Raw genomic sequence first — 19,809 nt, 5'->3', positions numbered from 1 at the left:
GGATGCCATGCCTCAGCAAGCAATAAGTTGCCTTGTGAACAGCATGAGACGTCGTTGTCAAGCTGTAATTGATGCTCAAGGGCACATGACGAGATATTGAGACGTTCAAATTTTTTGTTGTGGTGTAACTACCATTGTTGTTACCTTTTGTGTTGAATGAATTTTTTGAGATGAGGAAATCAGTATTGCATCCTTCTACTTAAATGTCTCACTTTTATGATATTATATCACTGTAGCATGAACATATTGCATTTTCCATAAATTTCACCTGAAAGCCAAATATCCCTAACTTTTTGTGAGTAGTGTATTTGTGTATACATACGCATAATATAGATTTTTTTTTTTATTAATAGAAAAAGCTGCTGTGAGGGGATTAAGGTATTTGGAAAGTCTGAGATCGGCCACCAGGCTTCATCAGATAAAACATGTTTAGTACAAACAAAAGCTCAGCAGTTCAATGTTGAAACATCATGGACTACTTTGATGTAGTTTTTCCTGCCGAGGCTACAATCTCCGTTACATCTTGAGATGTCTGTCTAACAATCAAAGCCTTTTAGGATGTGGGGGCTCATCTCTCCGGACTGCTCCAGCTATTCTCAGATTAATTACTTGACAGCCCCCTCAAAGGGCCACAAGCTTCTGCTAGTCCTGCAGGTTTCAACACAAGCAGTCTTGATATCGTAGACATGCAGACTTTCCGCTTGTACAACACACTGTATGGGTACATTTCATCATATCCCATCAAAGCCTAGTCGTGGGTAATTTTGCTAAATTGATTTCTGTCGTACTCTTTTATGTTTCCAAATCATGGCGTGTTGCAGCTCTTTTAAGCTGTAGATATGCTCTCTCTAGGGACAAAGCTACAATTAGATTTATTTCTGAAGGACAAATTTCAAATAAGGGGGATCGATTCAATTAAGACGGTTCACACAGTGGGTGTGAACTTCATATTCAGTGCCTGGTGAAACTATGGACAGCAACACATTGAGTCTACCAGTCTCCCATGAATATCATCCACCATTGTCCACAGCTTACTGCAAATGACCTCTCTGGAGACTAGAGTTAAATTCAACGTTACAGTTTAATTTTCCTGAGCTCATCTATCCTGACACGGTTTCACACAAATAAACCGTGTATTAGTGTTTGCACACACAAATATGTTGTGTGTTCAGGCTTGCCGTAGGAGGATATTGGGTTGCTCTTTGAGTGTAGCCTGATCAGATTAACAGGTGAGATAGAGAGTAAAGACACATGAAAAATCTAATCATGTTGAACTCATCAATACAAGTGCAAACTACAATCTCAAATTATTTTACCGTGGCTCTGTAATAACGTTTCCTGCTCATCAGACCCAGAAAGTGGGAGACATTTTAATATTTGCATACTTTATTCTAAAAATGTTTCAAGACAGAAAATGTGATTGCTTTATTCATGACAGTCCTACTTGAGTCAGATTTATCCCAGTCATTGCTCAGTACTATTGTTGAGTTATAAAGAAAAACTAAATAATAATAATACTTATACTACTACTACCACTACTACTACTGCAACTAAAAATAATAATAATAATGATGATGATAATAATAATAATAATAATAATAATATGACCATGTTATGTCCGAAGGTATGCTGCAGGCTTGTAATCTGGATCAGGTACTGTGTGAAGGTCTTTAAATATGGGGCTGATGCAAATAAACAATACAGAATATTGAATAATTTGGAGGTAAATTATCAACATTTCTGTCTATGCACACCAGGTGTGATTAAAAATCCTATTTTCAAAAAGAGAAGAGAACTTTCATTGTTTAATCCAGGAGCTGAAGCTGGATCAGGATGGGCCGCTTCAGGATGGACTAGGATTTCTGTGGGACAGTTTCGAGGATCTACTTTAGCACCAAGTTGCTTGCCTTAAGAAGTAGAGAAGCGATAATAAAGATGCTTGGTCATAATGATCCAAAGTTTTAATGCAGTAGCAATGACAAAGTGACTCCTGCATATCTCGTCTCGTCAGTCAACATGCCGTCTCTGATTGGTTGATTATATACCTGTTGGATGTGAATATTTTAAAAATCAACCTCAGTTTGAAAAAATAAAATATGCAAAATCGCTGGATGGCATTTTGTTGCTGATGTGAACGTTCTCATTGACTGATCCGATGAAAAATATTGCTGTGTGAATTATTTGGATGAATTATTAGGGGTAGGTGTGTAAAGGCCTTAAGATGTGGTTTAATCATACTCCTTTGTTATTTGCTATCGGAAACATTTTTAGTTTCGATTTTAATTTAAACACAGTAAATCGTTCAGGTCAACTTACAGGTAAGGGTTTGAATTGCTGTAGAAGTGCAACAGAGATCAGAGTTTACTGAACAAAACTGCACCAGTCTTTCCTGTCACAAGTGAAACCATTTGCTGGAAAGGGGGGATGTTTTTTTACACACAGTACCTGGAATCAATCTCCATTCTTAGGTTACGTTTTTGAAGGACAAGGCTTTAAGTTTTCTGCAATCATCTTGTGATATCCAAGACCCTGAAAGTATCAGATGTGCAGTGTCATCATTTTTTCCTGTTTATATGTTTGAAGAGCCATCAGTAAGTCAGCTGGCTCAGACCGGAGAAGTCTCTGACACACATGCTAGCAACAGACTTGTTTGGTGGAAGATACAGAAGCACAGAGAGAATCTTTTTGGCTCCCTGCTCCAAATACTTTCATCCACAGATAGCATCAATCTGACTGTTGTGATGGACTGTGCCTTTAAATCAGGAGCCTTTAAAAATTGGCTGTACATCCAACTGAACCACAAAGTTTTGTTAGTTTATGTGTGGTATGTTATTACCAAGAGCAAAATATTTAATGAAGATTTGAGAAAGCTTTAGATTTTGGCTGTGAGACTGAAAAACGAATATTATCTCAGTTTCTGTGTCGTTCGCGCCGTAAAGATGAAACTTAGTTTGATTTGCTGCAGGATTGATGCTGTTTTTCTGATTGCTTGTTAAGATTTTAAACTCTTAAAAACTACCAAGTGGAATTTTATCATCAGGACGAGAACCAATTTTGGTAGAAGATGAAAACCCTGCCAGTTTTTTTCTCCTTATTGTACTTGAGCCTTATTCTCTCTCACCATGTATTAGTACAAAGCAAGTTTCCTCTCTTTTCACTTTACATCACCCTACTCCCGTAATTTTAATGCTTTTGATGAAAGATGGTCTCTCAAGGTCAGTGAAGTATTTTCTTAACATAAAGGTTTCTTTTTAACCTGGCCATATTTTTTTTTTTTTTTATGATTTCCATTTTATTATTTTCACTGCTGTACAACAGCATATAAGCGTTTTCTCTCCCTTGACCCATCTGAACAGCCCTTTAACATTTCATCACCATGTACTTCAAATTCTGCTGTACCGACAAATCTAGCATCCAATTGAAAATTAAATGACAGTAATAATAAGATCCTGGCATGTCATCATTAGCAGCATTGTGCAAGTTTTCCTGTTTCATTGTTGAGCTTGGAAGAGCAAACCTTGTAAAAACCTTTGTTTAGTTAAACATCAGTCATTAAAGATTATTGCAGTATGGCTTGAGTTTAAAGGCCTCCTCAGAGTTCATGGCATTTAAATGATACTTTTAAACCCTTTGAAAGGAAAATTGTCCATGTTTCAAAAGGCTTTTTTGAAAATAATATTCTCAAAGATGAATTATTTGTTGTACTTCTAAGAAAGACATTATAGGAAAAATAGGGAAATTAACTACACCTTCTACCTTTTGTCTCTTTCCATATTGGACACCAAAAATAATTGCCAACCAGGTAAAAATAATACTCTTTATTTGGTTTATATTTACTCAGCATTACATGTCGACTGCAGAACACGAAGATAATTGGTGCATGCAGTTTTACCATGGCCCAGACAAATCCAGAGGACCTTGTCCAGTTTTAGATTTCAGTCATGTACATCCACTGTGGTCTTAAACGGGACCGGTTTTGCTTAAACTCATATCTAGTACCCGAGAACTTCTTTCAGTCAGTGCATTATCATTGTCAGGGTTTGTGCTTATCCAATAACAGAACTTAATTTGTAGGCAAGATGCTGATAAGCTGTCAGCAAGACATGCTGTTTAAGAAATAAGAGGGATTTTACATACTATTGTGAGTCAGCATTATGTGAACAAAATAATAACTTCTGACAATTTGAATTGTGCTAATTAGGCTTTCTTACAGCCTGAATGTCTCTTCGAAAGTGTTGGATGCTTTCTTCTTGCTTAGCTAAGGTCTACCGTAGATCCCCACTGTCTGTAAATGCCAGCGATTGTGGAAAACAGTCTGAAATGCTGTGTTGAAGTTTGAGGCCCATTAATTTGTGTCATTATTTTTTTTGCAATAATTGATCACCAATGCCTTTGCTGTCGATTTCTGTACTGTTGCTACTTATCTTTAGCAGAAAAAGACATTCTGGTGCAGAGTTATTGTCATTTATCCCTTTCTCCAATCTTTCTGATCTTATTTTCTCAGTTATTAAAAATTCTCTCAACCTTTAATTAAGGCTTTTTTCTCAGAGCTGAACTTCTTCTCACACTGTTTGAACTTTTTACAGGAAGGATGGCATGTAAAATCAGTTGTTAAAAAAAAAAAAGACAAGTCTTTCAACTTTATCTGATCTTATCAGTGGATGCTCTGTTTTTTGGTTTATCTAAACCTTTTGTTTATTTATACTCTATTGGGGAAAAACAGCTGTTGTGACAGCAGTCCCTGCTACTCCTCTGCAATCTGTGCATGTCTGCATTTTCCCCTCTATATTTCTACTTCCAGCAGTCAAGAGACACAAAATATTTTTTGTCATTCACTGTAAATTTGACATGTTACAAAATGTGGCATCAGTGCATTATTGAGAGCCAACAGTTGATAAGTTTGACATTTAATCTTTCAGAAGATGTTTGTCAGGCTGGGGTTTAGGTGTTTATGACAATCATGCAGCAATGACACGTGTGTGTGTGTGTGTTTATAATATACACCTATATGGACAATTGTAGTTTCAGTTTTAGTTTATTTGATTATTTTAAATTCAATATATGTTGTATATTGTTTTTAAAAAGGTACTCTATGTCAAGGTCGGAGTCAAGATCTTAGATTGATTAACCGTATACAACAACAAACTTGTCAAATTTACATTTGGCTTATTTCCTAACCTTGTTTCCCTCTCAGTCAAGAAATATTGCTGAGATTTGGCGGTCTGTTGGCTAACGTCAGCATGTTTGTTCCAAAATAAATTCTCATTTGAGACAGCCAGTTCACATTGAATTTCAATGTATATTTTGAGTATACAAACTTAGGTCATGCAGTCGATACTTGCCGTGCAGCCTGTGACATTTCTACATTTATACCTCGCAGAGAGAGGTCATCGGTGCTGACAATTTGGCTTTACGAGGGAAATGCAAACAACTGCAGTAATGAAGCTGTGCTTAAGTATTGTTGCTGCAGATTATCCAAATCAAGAACATTGTTGACAGAAAACCTTTTGGCATTAGATCATCTGTCATATTTTCCACAGATAAAAAAGCAAATCCTGAACTAAAGGTTGGAAGACGGACTAAACGTTGCACAGCTGCACCAACAACCAGGAAAGAAATGCTGCAGACTGTTTGATGGTTTGTGTTAAGTTTGTTGATCAGCCTGATGCACTTGTGGCTTCACTGTAAAGCCACAAGTGCATCAGGCTGTAATTCCAGCTGCGTTAAATGAATGTGCTGCAGGTGTATTCTTTGTTGTGTAGGACAGTATTGGCCTCATTCTTTCAGCTGAAGTCCTGATGGTGTTCACTCGTCTAAGGGACCAGTAAAAAACAAATAGTAATGCATCATTCAAGTCTGCAAGCTTACATCCAGATGTTTGTTCACAATATGTAGGGTATATATAAAAATGACATAAATAAATACTATTTTTTCTAGACGCCTTTCATGACTCTCAAGGTCACGTTACAAAAATTATGCTGTAAACTAACTAGCTCTAAACTAACATTTACATGACTTTGCAAACTTTTAACTTAACAAGCTCAATCTTCAATGCTTTAAGTCTTACACAAATGGTTGTCAGGCAGGGCAAAGAGTCTTTGACACCAGCTACACAGTGTGATTCTTGCTGTAGGATAAGCTCACTACATGCCATCCTTTGTTACAGGCAACTGATTTTCGTGCCTGTTTTGTTAAGTTTGATGTAAACAGAGTGTAAGATGATGACATCTGCTAAATAAAGAGTGTGACTGAAGAGGGACAGAGAGTGCCACTTTAATATTAAGTAGGTTTTATTATGGAGATGCACAATGTTATTAGCATGATATCAGTGTCATATTGGTATATTGGCTTTGAAATAAAGTAGTGGACGCCATATACTTGTTCAGATTGGTGATAGTGGAATGATTGCCAAAGTGATAAAATCTGCTAAAGTTCATTAATGGGGGTTTGGAGATTAAAAATCAGTCCTAGGTATTGTTTGAAAGCTTTTCTTAAACCTGAAAATTGTCTTTAAAAAGCTTAACAGAATTTTCACTATTTGCTGTATCCTTTTTATCACCTTCTGAAGAAACTACAAATTAGAAACAAAAACTTTTTTTTTTTTTTAAATAAAGCTTCAGCCCTGCAAAGGAGACAAAATAATATTTTATCTGGTTTAAGAATTACATTCACAAATCCAAATGATGGTAGCCACCAATCCTTGTTAAGTAAATAATGAGTAGTGCTTGTTGCAGGGCAGATTCAGATGTGCAGGAACATGGATCATTACTGTGCGATATGTGCATCTCTGCCGAGCAGCTGATGCTTTACAGCAGATATTCATGACCTGGAGTTCTTCCCTGAGCTGTGTTTACAATACAATCAAAAATCATTGTGTGAGCTGGATCCATGTAGCGTAGCCACATCACAAAGTGCCCATTACTTCATTACTAATAATGCATATGTCCTGTTTTACATCCATATGCCTTAAAAGTAATCCAAAACAACACTGTTCCTGAAAACAAACAAAGGAAATTATCAGATATAGTATCATTCCTTTGCACTGTCTGACAATCAGACTGTATATCTACATGATGAGCAGATCATTAATGTTCACTGGAACCAATAAATGTCGTCATTCAGAAAATCCTGACTTTCCTTTCCCCTGGATATTAGAATTCTAATTTGTCAGTCTTTTGTTGTTTCAAACAAACTGCTGGCTATGATGTGTGTGCAAATGAACAATAAGAGAGAATAGAAAGCTCTGTGTGGAAATTTATCACCAAGCTTCAAGGTATTGCTTCTTTGTCAAGGAAATTATGCCTTGACAATACCGGTCTGGTTTGAGACAATGGCAATAAATTAATTCACTGGAGCACCACTTGCACTAATATTTTCCCTGTTCATATACATACATACATGTGTGTGTATATATATGTACATATATATATATGTGTATATATATATATATATATATATATATATATATATATATATATATAATGTGTGTGTACATCTCACTGCTACATGACTAAATCAAGATTAATTGCTTTTACATCCCTTTAGAATCACTGGAACTCTCAAAGAACAGCAGGCATGCTGTGTCTTCATGCTACCCACATTTTTGCACATAGTACACAGTGTACCAAATCAAAACTAATCTGCATGGATCAAAAAGAGGCTGGTTTAATTGACTGTGAGGCTTCAGTACAGCAGGCAGGACTTCTCAGCTGGAATCAAACATCGCTATGCTGTAAAGATGCTTGGAAAAAGAGACAAATGTTGTCGATAAAGAACACCAGTTGTTGATGCACTTCTTTGCTGAGGTTGGTTCTTTTGTGTGTGCATCTGAATACATTGTGCTTCATGTTTATCATAACTGTATGCTGGTGAAGCTGACGGTGCTTGTTCATCCCTTGAAAGAAACAGAGTCTATTTCTATCTGACATTAAAGTGAGGAGTGAGCGCTGCAGCTTATTATGAAGCGAACAGGAGAAGAAGCCGATGAATAACACACCTCTGCGGATGACAAACATCAGCACAGCGGGGCTAGAGCATGCTCGCTCTTCAAACCACTTTAATTCTGCTTCTCCAGTCAGTGCTCTGTCTGATGGGGCAATGGGAAAAGAGAGGCAGAGAGAGGAGAGAAATGGACACAGAGAAAATCATACTACTGGTTGAATATACAATCAGCTTGGCAGCTAGAATGACTGAGCAGCATTATCTGAGCATGGAAGAGGGAGTGCTTTTGTAGTGTGTTAGATCATGATCAGGAGAGAGAAAGGCAAAAAAAAAAAGGCACATAGTAAAAAGAAATTGAGCAGAAGGGAGAGCAAGTGTCCAGCTTTGAGGTGTTCCATCATCTAGCAAACTCCTGCAGATTCCCACTTCCATCCTCCTTCGCCTCCTCCTCCTTTTCCTTCTGGGGAGATAGAGAGAGAGAAAGAGAGAGAGGGAGAGAGAGCAACAGAGAGTCACGCTTACAAGCCGGAGAAGAGACGTCAAGAGGAGGATCTACAGAGTGGAGGGAGGGAGGGGGGGAATCCTTCTCTCTCTTCCGCTGCCTCTCTTCGTTGCATCCTACAGGCTGCACGGAGCGAAGAGCAGTGAGGAGGAACTGCCTTGCATATTTTCTGTGCTGCGTCCCTGCAATTTCTGTGGCTGTATCACAGTGCGTGGAGTGCAGGGAGAGCCGCCGAGAGCTCGATCGGTGACATTGCTCCGCAGCGGAAGAAGAGTACTAGAGGGGAGCCAGGATGCTTAACAACCTGACCGACACTGAGGAGGGGGACGGGGGAGCGCAAAGCCAGGGTGAGTGATGGGATGTGTCATGCTGTCACTCGAGCACATGAACAGAAATGCACAAATATAAAGGTTCACATGGCGATGCATGACAACCAGGCAGAGTGCTGATCTGCCCACGCAACAGCGCGGACTGAGAGTAATTATATGTTGCACAGAAATAGTTGTTTGGTTTTTTTTTTTATGCTGCAGATTTTGGTTCAGATAGGCAGCCCGTTTGGAGTGAAAAGCACTGGTGTGTGAGCGTAAATGTTAAATTGTACAGTGGTTGGCCTGCTTGCCTTCTCTGCTGCTGCTCTTACTGCAAGGCTGTTGTGACAAGAATAGTAATGGGCTCACTTCATACGATGGATTGTGAGCATAAGGACATTACAGTTTTGCTCAACACTTTCACTAATACACACACACATTGATAAACATGCATGCAAGCACAAACTGTGGAAAGCATTCACTCTTCGGAAATATTCCCACCACATATGTAACATTTTAGGCCGTTGGTATGGACGTTTATACATGCAAACATATACATACATCCACTCACAATTACAGATACCAAGCCAACATGCTGCTAATCCCATCACCCCCAGCTGTCAAAATCAGCACTCCATCCAATCCCTCTCTCACTGTAGAGCTATATTAAATTACAATTGAATTGCAAGTCCCAGGTAGCTTTAGTTTGGCCACAGTGCCCCAATCATTTTCTTATTTATTGTGAGAATAATGTTGGAGCATGACAGCTGCAGTCCTTTATGCTATGCTACATGTTCAAAATTTCATCCATTCTTCTCTTAGGACTCTCGTCCAATGTCCTTCAGCTGCAAATTTGCTCTCCAAATTTGTTTCAGATGCAGTTTCACTTTGTCATGTTTCTCCTTCGTCATTCTGCACAAGTCCCCCAAATGTTGTCAGTCCCAGGCTCCAAGGAATGCACTGAAGAGGCAGGTTGCAGATGAGAGAACAGTCACTATGCTGCTTCTCCTACCTGTGAGGGCTTAATGATAAAAATAGACCAGTGCTGGGAACATGAATATTTAACTTAATGCAGGCATCTTTTTTTTTTTTTTTATCTTTTCGTGAAGGGGAACTGTGATGCACTAAGAATTACGAATGCAAGAGGTCTTATTTTACATATGGAAGCATCCAAGGCAAGTTACCTTGCTTGACATGAAGCTGTTGTCCATGCATAAGTGTTGAGCTGATACGATTGGTTGAGCATTGTGTGTAAACGCACGTGTGCTCCTTTCTTTTAGCACCATTGGATTTACTGGCTGGTGTATACGTGCATCAGTGTAATGTACTGGATGGTGTTCTAAAGTTGACAGATATGCTCAAACTGAGCACACGCTAATGGGATCAGAAGTGTGTGTGCTTGTACTTCATCGCCTCTCCAGCTAAATTTAGATGTTGGAATGCTTAATTTGTCAGCCTGTCCCTTTTAATTTCTTCTCAGGGTGATGCATAGCTATAACCTATGCATGCATTGCGCACAAAGCTGCGATGAGACCCATAGAAAGGTGGATTACTGTCCCCTCAGTGCCTCCTCCCAGCAGTACGTCCAAACCCTCGCCGTGTCTTTCCCCCTCGCTGTCTCCCTGTCTCTCTCTTCCTTTTTCTTTTATTTGTCACTCTGCAGTAGCAGCATATCTCAGGATAGGACCTCATTCACACACACTGACACACACCCCAACCCCGTCATCCCTCTCATCTGAATCACAGCTCTGCTAAGCCAGCTGTGCAACAACCTGAATAACTCTGTTTAGTCATCAGTACTATGCTGGGCAGCCCGAGTAAGTAGGCATGTCAGAGGTTGCCGCTGTCCGCTGCCCCCGGTGCTGAAAACGACCCCCTTCTCCTTTGCTCTTTTTTTCTCTGAGCTGCCAAGCGCTGTCCAAGGTGCTGATTTACAGCCGTCATTACATGGCTGGATTACAGCCTGCCAGTGGTATATACAGCATCAGATAGAAGCGGTTGTGTTCGCAGGGGTGTGTGTTGCTGATTGTGAGCATGCGAAGATGAGAGGAATAATTTCAAAAGGCTGTAAGGACACTAAAAGAAATGCATATTGAATCATAATTATGTTTACATATTCATAAGCTGTCATGTTGCTCTTAAATCAAATTGTTAATCAGCTGCAGGACGTTGCCATGGCGCAGTTTGAGAGGTGGAAGACAGTGTGATCGAAGGGGAGATGAAGTTTTATGGTTAAATGGGTTCTTTGTTTTTTTTTCTGTCTGACTGATAAAGTGAAGAGACTGAAGAATTGTTCTCTTCATGGTAGTTTTTTTTTTTTTTTAAAGGGGACTGATATATATTATGTTTGAAATCTTTAGGCTCACATTTGGTATGTATACATATAGTCACAAATGGCGGGTAGTACTTTCACTACAGTGAGTCATATAAGTCTTTGAATTGTCAAAATCCCAGTGATAAACCTCTGAAACTGTTTGCTGAGATTGTGAAAGTATTGATTTTTTGTGTTCCAATATTAATGGGAGTTGTCAGTGTTAGACAACTTAATAGATTCTCATTAGCAAGCTGCAGTGATGTCATGGTTTTTTTTTCATTTGTGTTTTCCAGTTCCTTATTCATTTTCTAGTCCATCTTATTTGATGCGAGTTAACAAGTAGCTGTTTTTATCTTTTGCATTTTAATTGATTTTTCTATGTTTTGTACTACAAGTATGAGGTTGAGAAGTTATATTTTATTAACAGAGACATATTTAGAAAAGATATAAACATAAAGTTGTGCTGAAAGTTTTAAGTTTCACACAGATAAAAGTAAAAAAAAAAACAGTTGCATGAGATGCATATGTAACTTTAAAATATGGAATTATAAATCATCAGCACTTATTATTCCAATTAAGACAGAACACACAAAACTTGAAATTTACAAAAGTCATGACATACAAATTGAGAAAAAATTTGCATAAAAATATTTGTTTTTTATTTATGAATTTTTTATCTTTGAGGGCAGTTAGTAATTGCAAGTAGGAGGCTACACTTCACATAAGCTGTACTAAATGTTCTTTCAAGCTGAAGTGTGCGTGCGTGTGTGCGTGTGTGTGTGTGCGTGTGTGTGTGTGTGGTGGGGTGGGTGAAGTTTGGTAAGGTCAGTAGCTGTGACATAATGACATAAAGTGGATCCCAAAGACATTAGAAAATGATGATGACTGTAGGTGTTAATGTCAACATCACTGTTTCAACTCCACTTCTAATGTTAATTTATATACTGATTGCATTACGTAAACATTATTGCTGATGATTATTAGCGTTATTATTATTGCTGGAGGGGAGTCTGAAATTATATGAAAGTTATCTACACACATTGTCAAAGTAGTTGACAAAACACCTTCACTACATCAGTCATATAGAACTGGTTTAAATTCAGTAAAAAAGATAAAAACACTGACTTGGTGTTAAAATTTTTCTTATTTTATAATAAAAAAAAAATTTTTTTAAAAAAGGCTACTTGTGGTTATTATTACTGATTTTTTCAATATCAATAACATTATTAAACTACAGTATATTGGTATTGAGATTATTACACGTTTTTTCTTATTCCCCATTAGCCTGAATGATAAAACTGGGATTTAATTCATTCAAAATGTTGAATATTATGAGTTTCATCAAATAATCAGCAATATAGCGAGTTTAACATATTACCTGCAGTCGGTGTTTTATGGAGCATTCCCTTCTTCACTTAATGATTTATTGTTGCTGCCATTGCATTCGTCTTAAAACTATGAACTCGGTTTGTCTTTCAAACCTTTAATAACCACATTTTTTCTCCCTGTGGACAACTAAACATTTTCCATCATTTTTGTCTTTTGAAAATAATATTTTTTTGTATTCATGTGATCAATATAAAAATGTTGAATGAAAATAACAGTCATAATAATTCCATCAATATTTAATTTGGTCTTAATGTTTTACTAATTTTCATGATAATATTGTTGAAATCTCTTCTGTGTTTATTCTGTGTGAACTTGATGGGAGACTAAGTGCCAATCACTAATATCTGTTGACATAATCATTCAAAGCTAAAATCCAAAAAACACCATGAACTAAAGGGCATTTTTAAAGTCATTGAATTTTGTCCTTATGAATATGCTGTTTGGTTTCATCCTTTCCACTTACAGAGACATATTCCCTTCGTTGTCCCATATTATAGTGAACTATTATGGTAGGGATGAGAAAATCTTTTTGGAAAGTTTGAAATAACTATTGTTTCAGAGTTAACACAGAATAATCCTTAGATTAACTGAGTAAATAACCTGCTGATTATTTGATAATGAAAACAGTCATTGGCTTCATCCATCCACCTCCTCTGTATAGCCAGTCCGTACTGGCTATCATTACTGGTAGTAATGATGTTTTAGTAATGGCTGACTGCATAATACTGCAAAATGCTCCCTGGGGCCCTCTCCTCGGGAAGCAGTTGTTGTGCATGCTCAACGTCATTATTCTCTGTCTACCCTCTCTGCAACTTGTCTACTGTGAATGGGTCGAGAGAGGAAGCAGAAACACATTGCAAGTAAGCTGCACTGCTGGGTTATACACAACCACGGGCACTTGTTACTTGGAAAGGTAGCTCTCTGGCTCCACACAAAAAAATGCATTTTTCCATCATTTGATGTTTAAGTGTATCATCTCCACATGAGTAGACAGACGGATGGTTATTTTAGGCTGCAATACTGCTGCATGGGTCAGGGTTATACTTTATTGCTGCATCAGCTGTTAATTGCATAGCATTACTTTGCTTTATACTGTGTTCCGTACAAGATTCACTAGAGGAAAAAAAATTATACTGCTAACATCTTGTCAACATCTTGCTTAAAGTTCAGCACCCACCAGTTTTACCTTATTTATGCAGTGCCATGCTCATAAAAAGCCATCTGTATATGGATAACCCTAACAGCCATGGTACATATGGCTCCAGAAGTTCAAAGACACATCATAATTATATGCTGCCTAATTTAATCTAATAACAGTTGTTATTAATGAAGCATAGATACAATAGCCTACACTAGAGTGAATGGGCTCTCTTGCTAATTAGGGTATGGTTACCATTGGTAGTGGGTGTCCAGATATAAAGGATGGATATTCATTCATTGGTTTGTCAATTAAAAAGCAGGAGAGAGTAATCAACGGTGAACGGCTTTGCTTCTCAAAAGCCTGCTGTTGACTCATTCTCTTATAGTAAAAAGCTCAGACAAAAGACTGTACAAACGGGGCTGACACACACATGCACACAAAGGCAGATGCACTTTATGACGCAGTAAAATAGCCAAAAATGAGCACCCAGCCTGCCAGGCACAAGCCTACATGCTTGTGCCAGGCAGGCTATCTTCATCCTGAAACTACCGCTGAACTGATCATAGATAAACCTGCACTGGTGGCTGAGCGGCCAGTTGTGATGAAGGAGAAGGCAACTATTCATTCTACCTGGACAGTAATTTCCTGCATCTACTTATTAGGTCATTTAATGTCCCAGATATCTTTCAGCTTTGGTGAGTTTAACAAATAGGTTCTTAAGGCTAGCAACCTACTGGATGAAATACTCCCTCTGTTGTCTACTAGCAAGGAGATACTGGTCTTTGCATTGGAGAGAACTACCTTACCTTACCTAAACCGGTGAACCCACTGGATTAGACACTGTCTTGGCTGGTTATAAGTTATGACAGACATTGTATTGCCTTAACATGTCACAGTTTCTAAACCGTTCTGGGATTTGTAAACCATCAGTAGGGTTTTAAAATGTATCCAGTGACTGAGTGGAGGCTAGTGTTAAATATATTAAAACTAATGTGATGTGATTTCTTAGTCCTGGTAAACTATAACAACAACGTTCTGGATTAACCGCAGATGTTTAATGCTCCTTTAAGGTAGTCCCGGTAAAACACCATTACAGTAATCCAGTCTACTGGAGATGAAAGCATGCATGAGTTTTCCCTGTCTGTTGGGGAGACTAAACCTTTATTTCAGTCGATATTCCTGTGTTGGTAAAAATCTGCTCAAGTGACAGCAGCTCAAAGTCAGATTTGAGTCAGTCATGTTGGTCTGTGACTTTAAGAGACCGATTCTCCAGAAAATATCTAATATAACATAACATAACATCATATAATATCATATAATATAATATAATACTATTTATGAAGCACTTTTAATATTGCAGCAGTGCAAATCGCTGTGAAGCAACAAATACAGCACTTATTAAAATCAATCTTTGAGCTCCTACGAGGTGAAAGTTTTTAGATGGATGAATGGTTTTGAAGAGAAAAGGATGGTCAGCTTATGGAGGGGAAAAGGAGGTCACCTGACATTAAGGGAAGGGATGAATCATGTCACAAGGAGCTCAGCCAAGCTGAACACAGCAACCTTCAGCTTCTTATTGCCTTTTTCATTAAAACTGAATGGATTCTTTTACCTTTTGGTTGTTATTGGATTATGTTTTAAACTCCTTTATTTTAATACATAAAAATGATGAGAATTTTTCTTTCATTTAATATGGATTATGACTGCAAAAACTACTGTAAATGGTAATACAATTTACATGTAACAATGAAAGATAGCATGAATAACAGAACAGCATTAGATGATTACGGGGAAGGCATAGACAGTTCACATTATTTAACTGTATGCAAACCAAGACAAGAATTGAAATCACTCAAGGACAACAACAAATGTGGTAATGTAAATGTAGCACTATCTTTGCATGACTGAGGACAACAATCTTGTAAGGCAATAGTTTCGCCTTGCATAGAAGTAAAAAGTATATTTTGCATTGATTTGGGTGTCAATTTACACTGATGTGTTTTTTTAGTTTGAGTAAACTAATCAGAAGTCACTTTGCATAATATCACCTGCCAGATGAATGTGATGTAAATTACTGTTCTGTTCTTTTCGCATTGCCAAAAAGCGTCAGGGTTGGCTTGTTAGAGAACAGTATCCTGTGTAGTTGTTCCATTTAATCAAGCTTCATTATTTCATTACTTACAGCTTGGCCCCATATTAAAATGAGAACAATTTGTCATTAAAAAGCAAAAACACAAATCAAACCAACAAAAAAAGACAAATAGTTGAGGATAAAAGTAGATCAGGGATTTGAAAAACCAAACTCCAAAAAGTGTTTGCAAACACAGAATGTGTATTTTTTTTCATTTAATTGAAAATCCAATACTTAAGGTGGACTTTTACTCTGTCTGAAAGGATATTTTTTTTCCGCTAAAATAGACTTGCATTTAAAGGCCTCAGCTCTTTTATGGCATTAAGGCTTTTCTATACAAAATACAGGATATGAAGTTTTCTTACACTGCATTTCTTACACAGTTCACAAACACACAAAAAATACTATAACCATCAACCACAGTGTGTTTGAATTTAGGTTTTTATGTGGTCAGATAGTTCACACTGCTTGGTCTGAATTCACCACAACCACCAGCAGCTGTTAACACAATGAGAATGTTTAATGCTGAATTATTTATTTATGTCTGTATTCTTTAGTTCTTTTTCATTTTGTCTGAATTCTTTTGCAACATGCCAACCTCATTAAACAGGCAGTTTTGGGTATCTCATGTAGTAAAATGTTTGATTTTAAGGTCTCATCTTTAGTTTTTCTCTTATTCATACAGTTTGAAAAAAAACAAGGCAGGGACAGAAACATGTATGTGAATGACTTATTAACTTATTAGAGCCACTGTTTTACAGCTCTACTGACTATACTTCTTCAGTTTTCTGACATGCCAAGTCAGGACTATGAAGAGGCATGCTGGGAAATCTTAGGACTCAAAAACAACAATAACGCCAAATAAGAAAAAGTGTATGTGACAAAAAAGGACAAAAATGTTGCAACAGGTGTAAAGATATGTAGAAAACATTGTCCTCCTAAACTGACTTGCAATTTCAGCTGTTCTTAAAGATCTGATGGGTTCAGGTGCACCAGTAAACGGATCAGCACACAATAGAGAGTTAGATCAAAACTGTCCATGCTTCACATCTTTCTTTCCCCTGCTACTGTTTAATGAAGACACCTCAGTCCTTAATGAGTCTCTCAATTTTCACCTTATCTAACAGCCCTGTGAGGCAACCAGTGCTAGGGGATATAATGAAAAGCTACATATTGATTTGCTCTCACACACCGAACTATTTGTGGGATATTAGTTGGTTTGTTGTGGAGACCTGATTCAGAACCATAATGTCCACTCATCCTGATAGCCTTGTAATCAGCAGCTTCATGTAAAGAATTCTGTCCTGTCGCTGGAGACTAAATTAATAAAAAGATCCCCTGTTACACTGCATCATTGTGTGTATATCTGTGTAAGTCAGAGGCTGGCTTCATTCCATTTTATCAAGCTGTTTTCTTTTGGCTAAGGAGTGAAAAATAACCGGGAAGGTAATGTGTATTGCCATGGTTACGGTCTGGGCAGCTGGAAAGGTTCCATACATTTGCTAAATGTGCAGCCTTTACACTGAGGTTAACCATGATAAACAGGATGCAGCACATGCTGCCATTTGTCACTGCATGCCATTAAATAGTTGCTGTAAAACATGCAACTTCTTAGATAATATATACTTTTTCGGTAAAGGAATGTCTCGCTTGAATCAGTAATTTGCATTCCACAGAGCGCAGAGAAAAGGCTTGTTACTTCTCTTTTTCAAGCTGTCATGGAGCACTGTTCATCCACTCCAGCTCATCAACGCTTAACCTTCAAATAGCTTTTGAAACTGCCAATAAACTTTTTCCTAACCACATTATTGAACAGTATGTCATAATTTTTAAAAAAAAATTTTTATACTATATTTATCCCAGTCTGGAATTTTCTTATCTGCATCTAACCCATCATAGTTACACTAGGAGCAGTGGACTTCAAGGCCAGATTCAAGCACCTGGAGAGCAGTTAGGCGTTAAGAGCCTTGCTCAAATGGCCAAAGTGGTTCACTTAAGCTGCCAGCCCAGGGACTAGAATCCCAAGTCGTCCAGACCCAAGACCACCTCTGTAACCACAAGGCCACTAACAGCTATTTTCCTCTACTGGCTGGAGAGAACTGATAAGTGTCTAAGTGAGCCAGAAACTCGTTTTCATGTGTCTGCTAAAAGAATCAAAGGATGGGACGACAGACCCATAGTTTTAGCCATGGACCTGTTGGTAGATCTTTCATTGTAAAGCATGGCATTGTGGGAATGCTGCACCTTTAAAGTAGTAAGCTGCTTAATTGGTGTGTCTGAGTGGGCAGAAGGATTGCAAGGCAACTGCAAGGCCAGCTGTGGAGGTTTCTTTCTGGAGACCCAAGTGAGTGAATATCAAACATTCAGCCTTGTAATTGCACAGAGGAGGTATGTGGGGGAGGGGCACAGAGCGGCATCAACCCTTCTCATTCTGCTTCACTGCCAGGACACACATTCTGACCAGCAGCACGCCAGCAAACTCTCAAGCATTGCACACATTCAGAGCACATAATTTTTTGGGACGCATAGGAACTACTAATGAGGCACACGGGCAGAGTACCAGAATCATATTTTTGCATTAGATCTTCAAGGCAGAAATTCCAGTTCTGGACTTGCAAACGATGATTAGATGATGAAAAAAAAGTTGCTGCTGATTAGTCACTGATACAGTGTTGTGAAGTTAGCAAAGTTAAAATACTGTGAAAATTCTTAAAGGCAGTAGGAAATTCAAGTGATCTACTACATTTATTAATCATATTACTGCACACTGGAATTATTTCAAGTTTTTGAGAAATTATTGCATTTGAAAATTAGCTAAGAGACTTTTTTTGCCATATCCTGTCAGACTGTTCAGACTAAAATTTGGCCTTGTCTTTATTTATTCTCATAAGAGCTGTCATTCACTAGTTTGTCAGCTGCTGTAACATGGATAAGCCTCGAGGTTTGCATTTGGATGTCGCTAAATTTGGGGGGTTTTGGAGCCAGTAGGGATCAACAACTATGTACACCAAAGATGTTCTACTGATACTTATATAATAACTTCTTGACGAGGTCTATTTTTTTCCTGACTCTTGTCATATACTTAATTTATTTTGGGGATGATATTTTGGACAGAAGGCAGAAAAACTGGGTCTTGTCAAGAGAAGTTTGAGAAACAACACTAAACAGTTGTAAAGCAAAGCTGATCAAAGTATTTCCCACAGCAAAACTATTTATTAAAACATTTTGAAAGAAAATATTTAAGTATTTCTTACTTTTTCTACAAATGATGACAAAGCAATAGTTATAACTCAAAATGGTCTTCACTGATGAATTGAATGTTTGGAGAGTAGGTTAGCGTATCAGGTTGCATTCATCTGCAGATGTGGTTTTTGTGAAGACCCCCTTTTTTAAATGGGATTTGAGAAAACAGCAAAAGCAAATTTTCAGGTAAAAGCCAGGCTACAATACAGACACCCTGCTTCTGGTGTTTCTGGAAATAGAACAGTTTTTAACATTTTCAGGTATCTGGAACACCCTGTTATACTATTGTACTTTTTGGGGCAGAGGTTTCTGAATAATGTGTGCTTATGGTAGTCAGAATTTAGCTTCTGTCACTTGATTGTAAAAATAATGAGACTGAATGCAATATAGATAACAGCTGTCCCTCAGTTTGACCTTAATCTATAGACGAATCTGGGTAAACACCAGAAATAGATCCTCTGCCATAGCTGTGGTGGTACTGCTGTGCATGTCAGAGCAGAAAAAGAGGGGTCATCCGGTTTTCTAAACAATGTCAAGGAAGTTATGACAGATTTGCAAAGACGTGATTTTTTTTTTTTTTTTTTGTTTAAACGTTACCACATAATGTCATTATTTGATAAGTACATTCAAATCTCAACAATTCAAAGAGTGTACAATAATTTTTTCTGCTTTTGTAATGTGGACAAAGAAACGCGACTTATATTTAACTCTCTTTTTACTGCTCTGAGATAGGTGTCTACTCCAGGCTGTTTTCTTTTGGAGGTTACTGGCGGTTGTGTAGAGTTAACACATCACTGATAGGAATGAGTTTCCTTACAGGCCCATTGCTTCTTCATGTAA

At 37.8% G+C, this 19,809-nt stretch overlaps 1 protein-coding gene across 5 annotated transcripts in view; it reads left to right on the top strand.

The window, feature by feature from the left end:
* The window catches only part of slc12a5a (solute carrier family 12 member 5a), a gene marked incomplete at both ends in the record, with an annotated part of 157,038 nt that overhangs the window by 53,041 nt on the left and 84,188 nt on the right, over window positions 1-19,809 (top strand). For 2 of the 5 annotated variants that reach the window (XM_079241738.1, XM_079241737.1), the window contains one exon: window positions 8,736-8,790. The exons of the other annotated variants lie outside the window; for them this stretch is intronic. In XM_079241738.1, the coding sequence (XP_079097864.1) occupies window positions 8,736-8,790 (55 nt within the window). Of the gene's footprint in view, window positions 1-8,735; window positions 8,791-19,809 lie in introns of those variants that run through there. 5 annotated transcript variants of the gene reach the window in all.

The sequence above is a fragment of the Telmatherina bonti genome (assembly GCF_933228915.1).
Source record: "Telmatherina bonti genome assembly, chromosome: 6".
Lineage (NCBI taxonomy): Eukaryota > Metazoa > Chordata > Actinopteri > Atheriniformes > Telmatherinidae > Telmatherina > Telmatherina bonti.
Note: the sequence above shows the minus strand (reverse complement) of the source record. Positions and strands in the feature narration are given on the sequence as shown.